At 35.3% G+C, this 9,510-nt stretch overlaps 1 protein-coding gene across 1 annotated transcript; it reads left to right on the top strand.

Annotated features, from left to right (window-relative positions):
- Positions 1 to 208: 208 nt before the first annotated feature.
- On the top strand, positions 209 to 5,771 carry LOC104900516 (ras-related protein RIC2). The gene is made up of 2 exons (XM_010687940.4): positions 209 to 767; positions 5,098 to 5,771. The coding sequence occupies exons 1-2, from the start codon at positions 547 to 549 to the stop codon at positions 5,528 to 5,530; spliced, it is 654 nt and encodes a 217-aa protein (XP_010686242.1). The 5' UTR covers positions 209 to 546; the 3' UTR covers positions 5,531 to 5,771.
- The last annotated feature ends 3,739 nt before the right edge of the window (positions 5,772 to 9,510 follow it).

Below are 9,510 nucleotides of genomic sequence, written 5' to 3'. Positions count from 1 at the left end.
CAAGCGTTGACCTGTATAATTGGGCTAACAGACGTGAGCGAGGTGCCTACTTTAGTAGGGATCTTCTTCTTATCGACGAGTCCCCGGTCGGCCCCAAAAAAATATCTTACCTTAAAATAGAGAGAAATAAATACATAAAATAAAGGTATTTCAAAACTAAAAGGGTCCAAGTGTCCTACACTCCTACCCAGTCCACATCAGTCTCACACTCACACTCCTTTGACCTTTCTACCTCCCCACCCAAAAAAAAGCGGCAATATTTTCAGGAAAAAAAAAGATTGTAAATTATACTTCATAATAATTATTCACATAATTAAAGTCACAAATACAACTTTTACGTTCACATTTCTTAATTTTCTAGCTTCTTCCCCCCTAAATTTTAGAATTTTGAAACACAATCTTTGCTTTACCTTTTCATCTGGGGTAGAAAAAAAGATAAAGATACAAACTTTTTTTTCAAACTTTAAAAATTTCTCAACTTTATCAAATTAAACAATCTAAAAAAGTTGGAAAAAAGGGAGAAAATTTAAGTGGGTATTTGCAGAAATGGCTGGTTATAGAGCAGAAGATGATTATGATTATCTCTTTAAAGTTGTTTTAATTGGAGATTCAGGTGTTGGGAAATCTAATTTACTTTCTAGATTTACTAGAAATGAGTTCAGTCTTGAGTCAAAATCCACCATTGGTGTTGAGTTTGCAACTCGGAGTTTGAATGTTGATGGCAAAGTTATAAAAGCTCAGATTTGGGACACTGCTGGACAAGAAAGGTAACATTTTTCTCCTAAAGTTTGTAAATTTTGGACATTTTAGTTTCTGAGTTTTTCTTCATTTAATTTGCTGATTTCTGGGTTTTTTTTTTTCAGTTTATATTTTTATGAATGTGTTTTTATTGGGTATTTTCTGGTGTAGTTCTTTGGTTTTGTGATTTGGGTTTACTACTATGGAATTGGTAGATCTGATTTGATCTGGGTTTTGTTTGATAGTAGTTGAGGGTTTGAATTTGATTTGGGGGTGATCTAAGTTGTTTTGGTGGAGTTATGTTAGAATGCTGCATTTGATTTCTTTTTAGTGAGCAAGAATTGTGCAGATTTGGATCCAAGGTAGCTGAGCTTGTATTAGAAGCAAAGCTAATTGTGATTTTTGATCATGAATTGGCAGAAGAGAATGCTTGTTCTTTGTTTTAGTTTGGATTTTTTTGATGATTTGTTATTCTATTATTGGGGTATAATGCTAACCTCTTAAGTTCAATAATGTGAACATTTATGAATATGGCTCGGAATTTCGGTGCTACTCAGACTTGGGTGCTAGTTTGGGTACTGGTGTGTTTCCAGGAGTTAAATTTGGCCATTTAGGAAAATTTTGTGTTTTGGTCCATGATGAAGGAGAATCATGTTGGACTGTGGAGTAAGCATGAGCATTTGGGGCTAAGTAAATCATGGGAATAAGCTAGTTGTTTGGTAGTGCAAAGAAGCTTGAAAACTTCGGTTAAGTTCACAAGGTTCTGAAAAATTAAATATTACATAAGCAAATGTAAGAAGAGAACAAGCCATAAATGTTGCTTTCCGTCTGTTCTGATGATTTGTATATTAAGTTTCTTGCTTTTCTTTGGTTTATATTTTCCTACTTATCATTAGCTGTGTGAATTGAGGGCGAATGCAGCACCCCGCGTGGAGTCCAAGATGATCGAGGTTGGGGTTGGGGGGGGGGGGGGGGGAGACTGTTTACCTGTCTCTTGTGGTAAAGAATTGAAGAGCTAGTCAAGAAATGAAATGAAGAACCGGACGCATTTGTGGACGGATTTGGATTGGTTAATGGGCTATGTATACCTCATCTTTCTTGCATAGTAGCTGTTGCATGTCTACCAAACAACTAGGTTATTCCCATGATTTACTTTACCCCAAACTAGGAAATCATGCAGCTTGCATGTCTACCATGCTGGTAGACTCTCATTGGTATACAGGTCTAACTGTTGACAATGTATTTGAAATTAGGCCTTAACTTCCACGGAATAACCACCTGCAACCTGCCTGCAAATACAGTTTAAACAATCTGTCTTGTCTTCTTATCTATATAAAGCAGTTGGGGATCCTATGGCATTTCTTTTATTGTAAATGTAGTTGATGGTCGTTGCATGTTGGATCGAGGGAACTGGGACAGCCTATGTACATCTGACCTCTCTATTCTTTATCTAGAGCCCTTTAGATGCCTTAGTTAATCCTTTAATGAGATACTATAAGTATTATTCCTAATCTTTTGGAATATTTAAACCCCAATGGGAGGATGGCAAGGAATCATACTTCATCCGAGAAATCCTTTTGCATCAAAACATGAGTATAAAGACTAACTTATTTTCATTTTCTACAAATAGCTCTTTGGCTATATTCAGTTCAGGGATCTAGGTCAAATGTAGTAGTAATGAAAGGTGTCCCGATAGCATTAAGAATATAAAGCATTTTATCTGCTTCCATTTTTCTTGCTAAGATTCTAGAATCAGAAGATAGAGCCTGTCTCAAAACCTAATTGACTGTACTAATGGCTGGTAGCCTGTTGCCAACTGTCTTGTCATGGTAGATGTACCACATAATAGGTGTTGCGTGGTTGGCCAATTGCTTGTAGGATAGGCAGGTCGGCGCTATGTTTTCACTGTTTAAATTCTTGTCTGCTTTCTTTGTTTCTTATTTGCTTGACATGAAACTTTTAGATAGGATTATACATATGATGAGTGAAAGCCGAAAAGTATTACATTTGATATGATTGAGATTTGAGATGCTTAGCTGATATATCAAATTGTGTTTGGGAGAGAGTCTTTAGTGGTGGCATTTTCCCCTTCCTTTTACTTCAAACATTTTATGTCACTGCGAGGTAGCCAAGGCTGCGTCTCAGCCAGAAATTTATTAGTCCTGACCTCCTCCTCTCTAGTCTTTTTTTCTGTGGATAACCTCTTTCCGTTCCTGAAATCTTGGGAATCAATGGATCTGATAATAATTTTTCTCATAGATGCCTATGACCTGTGATGCAGCTCACTTCCTTTACTATCCTGTTTCCACAAAATATCAAAATATAATGCCATAGAGTGTTCTTTGAATTATCTCAAGAAGTTAGTGAAAGTAAAGAAAGCGACCCTATGATGGTTGGTGAACAATATTGATAAATAATGGTTTTTAGAGAAAATTAGTTAAATTTTCTCGTTTTCTTTTTCTGTTTTGTTTTTTCGATTAGCTGGAGAGAGTATCATTAATCTTTAGTTTTCAACTTTCTACTCTGGTTGGCAATTGGAAGTTAATATATGGTGTGTGAAGGGTTCTATAAGGAGGGGATATATGAGCAATTACTTCTAATTGTGGCTGCCAATAGAATATAAAAATCAATTTTAAGTTCAATAATAAGAGGCAATATAATTTGATCTTGAATTCTTGTGTACTAGCACTCACTATACGATATATGTAAGTAAAGTGAGCCTTTAAAGCTTTATTCTTAGTAATTTATTGTTGTAGTACAATGTTCAATGAAGCCTTCAAGTGCTCCTTCACATATATTTTCCACATTTTATATTTTGCTCATTTGACCAGAGTACGTGACAAATGTGCAAAAAAAATGTGCTTGGGAGCACAGAGAGTTCTATGTATTCCTGGGAGCACCTAAGAATTGCAAATGTTCTATAATATGAACTAGTAAGTTGGGGTCATGGAGATGTATGGGGTGAGATTTTTATTGTATTTGGAAAATTTTCATCAATAACAACAAAAGGGAAGTGGAACAGTTTAGATCATGAGTCCTCTGTAGAAAATCAGTGGAAGAAAGTAACATGAGCAGTGAGTTTTCTTTCTTCCATAGCATCAAGCATCTCGTCTGATAATTAGCTCTTCATTGAGGGGTTGTGAAGGTAAAGATTATGTTGCTTTCATCCCAAAACAACAAGCTACATATACTAATTTGGGATGTCAGTCACTTGCTAATTTTAATTTACATGAGGCTTTTCTTTTTTGCGACTTTGGCACCATGTTTAGGCTAGACCTGGTTATTGGGCGTCTCGGGCTGGGTCGGTGCAGGTCAATAGTAGGTCGGGCTATTATTGGGTCACTTTGTTGTGGGCCACTAGCGGATCTATAACATGGAAGTATAGAAGAGTAAGAATGTAGGGGATAGGGAAGACAGAGAAATGACATACATAAGACATAACCATACTTCAGTTTTTTTTTCACAAATTTTTCTCTTTTGCAAAATATTTGGCCTACAATCGTGGTCCTATATGGCTATATAGACCTTGTCCAATAATGGTCCTGTCCATTAACGACCCTGGTGGATAAAAGCCTTTCAAAGTTAAGCCAACCCTTACACCATTGGGCTATGATGTCCATTAAGCAGGTCTAGGCTCCGTTTGGTAGGGCGTAAAACGTTTTCGCGGAAAACTGTTTTCCTCTATTTTCAGTTTTACATTGTTTGGTTGGCAAAAGAGTGTAAAACCATTTTCCCTTAGGGTAAAATTTCTCTTCCAAAGATGGAAAACCATTTTCCTTTCAAAATGAAGGGAAAACTATTTTCCTTCTCTCTTATACACTCCTCTCTCTACCTCCTTACTTTCTCTTTCATTTTCCTTTCATTTCATCATTGTAAATTGTTTTCCATTGTAAATTGTTTTCCGTGAAAATTATTTTACACTGAAAATATTTTACGCCTTACCAAACGGAGCCCTAATTTAGGCTACTCCATGTTTTGTGGTTGCTGTTCTAACACTTGTTCAGTTGTTCCTATCCTAGTATCCTAGCTGCAACAGTACCTCTGTCCTTGTCTGTGTAGTTACTACTTGCCATGTCTTTAATGTCTGTTATATAGTGTGTATCGATACATACTGCTCGCTGTGTTGCAGGATTGACGATCTTTGTGTGCCTTTAACTTAGGCACCTTAGCCAAAAAATAAGTCTTACATCGGTACATCACCAACACATGAATATATAATCATGTAGTAGTATTTGAATGTTTGTGTATGTGGAATGTATCATAAAAATTGCTAATATGACAATGGATTAAAGAACATCATCGTATAATATGATAAGCCAGACAGTATCTCATGTGCTTACCCATACCTTTCTTTTCTAGGTATCGGGCAATCACCAGTGCTTACTACCGAGGAGCTGTGGGTGCACTTCTTGTGTACGATGTCACTAGGCACGCTACATTCGAGAACGTAGAGAGGTGGTTAAAAGAACTGAGGGATCACACCGATCCCAACATCGTAGTCATGCTTATCGGGAACAAATCAGACCTTCGTCACTTAGTTGCAGTTCAAATGGAGGATGGGAAAACATTCGCTGAAAAGGAGTCTCTTTATTTCATGGAGACTTCTGCCCTCGAAGCAACCAACGTGGAGAACGCCTTTACAGAGGTTCTTACTCAGATTTACCGAATCGTCAGCAAGAAGGCCATGGAAGCCGGTGAGGATGCAAATGGTTCCACGGTCCCTGCAGGCGAGAAGATAGATATTGGCAAAGAAGTGTCGGACGTGAAGAAAGGTGGTTGCTGCTCCAGTTAAGGCGCCTCTCCACAATTAGATTTGACTATTAGATTGGTTAAGGATCTGCAGCTGGGTTGTTAATGCTGTACGGTTTTTTTTACACCATGATATGTATAATTTCTTGAGATCTTCCCATCCTTAGAAGTTAGAGAATTATTTGGTTTACTTCATTTCCCTCTCATCCCCTTTTTTCAAAGAGTTTTCTGAGACATCATATATTCATATATTCAATGCAATACGCAGGAAATCTTGTTCAACATATACAAGAGAAAGATCTTTACACCTTTCAAGTTTCAAGTTGTGTTCCTCGACATTAATTATCTACATATATCCTCGCTTGACTAGATTAATAAAACAGGAGAATATCTGAACTAGTTTAATCTAATCACTAAGGTAGTGATTTTGTATGTTCCATATCAAGTTCACAAGTATAGCTAAGAGGACAAATTTATAGGACAGATGAATTTTTTGACATGGTATCAGAGCTAGCGTGACATAAAGGTTAAAGGTTCAAATCTATCTACCTCTCCTTTCTAAGGCGAATATTTATCACCATGTATGAGGGTAGCCTGTGTTGCATTCACACTTCAAGCCAATGGGCTATTCGTGTGAGGGGGCGTGATAGAGTATAATAGAATTCTTGGGATTTCAATCATCGACGTAAACTTTTGGTTTGAGTTGGTCCTTGCATTTATATTTTTTACAAAAAAAATACTCACGCGCCTTCGCTGCAGCTCAGCCAGCATGCGTGTGGTGACTACTTCCTTCTCTCTAACTCTTGTTTGGTTTGATGAGTAAAAATAAATTCTTGTTACCAATCACAAAACAATCTTAAAAGAAGCAGCATTAGGAAAAATGAAGCTGATTTACAATTGAAATAAACTACTATTTTTTCACTTACAACCCACCATAATTAAGAAACATAATATTACCTCAGTATTTTATTAGTTACACCATTTGATTTTTTTTTATATTTGTCGAAACGCTTCTTTAAACGTCAACTAGTTATTAGGCCCGGCTATGTCCCGGGTAAGAAAAAGTTTCATTTATTAATAGAATACTTTAAGATAATAATACTAAATATAACTTAGTCTAGTGGTTAAGACTTTAGTATATGTACTTGAGGTCTCGGATCAAACCCATATACTAAGCAATTTCTAAATTTTTTTATTGTATATGGATTACATGAACTAAAACTCCCTAGGGAGAGCGCCACGTGGCACAGTTTCTTGTTTATGCACGCCTTTTAATATATTTGTATAGATATCTCTTATTGGATTTAAGTAAAAAATTATAAAAATTTGATATTTGAAATCATCGCATTGAGACGAATTGAAAAAGACTCCACTTGACTATTTTTTTATATATAATGGTGCGAGATAGCTTAATAAAGTTAGTTGATTAATAGTGCTAAAAAAACAAATGGTACAACTACAAAAATATTGTAGTATACATATAGTCTAACTAATATTTATCCTTTTAGCCCATCCATCATACATAGGAGTGTAAGTGGATTGGAATGTATTGAACTTTGTCAAATCCAAATCTATTTCAAAGTTTTTTGTACTCGAGTCCGATAATTTTTTCATGAGTCCGAATCCAGTCCAGTCCATTCCGATTATTATATTCTTTTTCCGATTTAGATTCAATGATTAACAACGTGTTCTCATAATTGAATTTTGAAAAATTAAACTCATTATATCCATTCTGTAAAACAAGTCACATACATCTTTTATACTATATATATAAATATTAAATATATATACATTATATATATATAAATATTAAATATATATTAAATATTAAATATTTTTGGACTGGACTTATTGGACACCAAAGGAGTGAGTCCAAATCCAGTCCGAAAATATTTGGACACGAAAATTTGAGTCCGAATCTACTTCAAAAAAATTCAATCCAGTCCAATCCAACAAGTTTTGACTAAATTAACTAATTGAAATCTAGACTTTTCGCTATCCGTTTACACCCATAATCATACGATTTGTAAGAAAATTTTAACCTATAGAAAAGGATTATCATTTATACGCGGAAGAAGCAATTTGTTTCTGTCATTATACAATTCAACACTCAAAATTCGTCACTGTATCATGGAGTAGATTATTAGATTGTACTGTAAAGCCACCAAGGATGTCTTAATCTAGTCGTTAAAATTGAGGTACTGTAAACGATATGTCGCATGTTCGAATCCCTCCTTCCTTTTCTTTATACTGACTTCATGGATTATATGAATAAAAAAAGAATCGTACTGTATGGCTTACTGGCTTAATTACTAGTTAGTCCAAATACACCACATCTTGGTGCGCGTGTCACATTCAAACCCCGCACGTGAATTACTTGCAGAAAATGACATTAACCGACTAATCTTTCTTTGTTACGTGAACTTATAGAAGTACTATTAGCTGATAGCAACTCATTTTGACATTTTTACTTTTTTTTTTTTAGCAAGGTACATATCACACATGCATCCTAAAACAAGATGTTTTAATGTTAATCCTACCTCTGAAAATAGAAGATTTTAGAAAACCACTGATTACATAAAAAAATTTCCCGAAAAAGAAAAAAGAAGAAAGACTTAGTAGTATAGATCTTTCTATATGCGTATAAAATCATCTTATTATGTACTTACTTTTTTAGTAAATGCACATGCATATAATCTTTGATTCTTTTCGAATGAAAACACGCATTTATCACATATAGAAAACACTAGTCACATTAACTAATGATTTTCTCACAATACATGATATATATATCAATAGGATCGAGGCATAATAGTTGAGAGTTGAGACGTATTTAAAATCACACGAAAGTTCAGCGAGCCAAAGACTTTAAAAAAGGTGAGATTATAACATAGATTTTCGACAAAGATGATAGAGTATTAAACTATTCTTGGGACTCCAACCATCTGCTTAAGCTTTTGGTTGAGTTGGTCCTTTAACATGGTATCAGAGCCCGGGTTGCAGGTCTCGTCTAAACTGGGTATTTGATTGCTACTGGATAAGGATTTACCTTGATAGGATGTCCAGTCCCTAGGAGGATTATTGCTCTGGCCTTTCTAGTTAGCTCTGAAATTTTAAGGACACTCACAAGTGAGGGGGTGTATTGAAACTCATTGAAAGTCCACTTGTGAGTCTCCCACATTAGAGAAAGAGGAGAGATTGTTACACTCTATATAAACTGCTCATTGAAATCTCAAGAATAGTTTAATACTCTATCAAAAAACAAAGATACACCATATAATAACTCGGTTTCTTGCGTAAAATTTTATGTTCTGTCTGTCTTTATAATAGATGTAACACACAGAAAAAAAAAAATGAAAGTTTGACTAATTAGAGTTCACATTTATGATGAAGAAATTCATACAAGTGCAAATAAAGCTGGTGAGATAAATTACCCGTAGAAAAAAAGAGCTGGTGAACGTGAGACAAAAATAGTAGTAGTTGCCAACTTGGCACATAGAGAGTGTCCAGAAAGTCCAGACTTATATAAGCAAGTGAAGCCGGTGCCGATTAACTTATATGGTTGGTAGAAACGTTGGTGGTTGATTAAGACACCTTAGGTTTGAGTAATTTAGTTAATCATATATGCCATGTACTAAACTATTTAATCAATCATGAAAGTCAAATATACTAAAACTATAACGTCTAAGCTTTTCCCACTTGAGAATATATTCTCAAGGACCAATAATTTGGGGTTAGCATCTTATATTATCTCATTAGTTTTATTTGGCCGCACATTGGGGTGTGCAGTTTTAGACCCGGACCGGATCGGAATGGATCAGACCGGTTGATTTGGTATTGGACCGGTGCAGCATACCCCTAGCCATACATGTGATTGCGAAAAGAGTGATTACGCGAAAATGAAAAAAAAGTTTTTTTTTTTCTTTTTCGTCAAATGAAAGATATACATGAGTAATGAAGTTTACTTTGAAAATTGAAACCTAAGTAAAGGAATATTTGCAATCTAGTTCTGTGTGATCTGGA

This window comes from Beta vulgaris, chromosome 8 (assembly GCF_026745355.1).
Source record: "Beta vulgaris subsp. vulgaris cultivar EL10 chromosome 8, EL10.2, whole genome shotgun sequence".
Classification (NCBI taxonomy): domain Eukaryota; kingdom Viridiplantae; phylum Streptophyta; class Magnoliopsida; order Caryophyllales; family Amaranthaceae; genus Beta; species Beta vulgaris.
Note: the sequence above shows the minus strand (reverse complement) of the source record. Positions and strands in the feature narration are given on the sequence as shown.

Excerpts from the sequence above, each read along its gene's own strand:
- LOC104900516 (XM_010687940.4), top strand. The coding sequence starts at position 547 with ATGGCTGGTTATAGAGCAGAAGATGATTATGATTATCTCTTTAAAGTT. Across the intron at positions 768-5,097 it reads GACACTGCTGGACAAGAAAG|GTATCGGGCAATCACCAGTG; the intron begins GTAACATTTTTC and ends TTTCTTTTCTAG.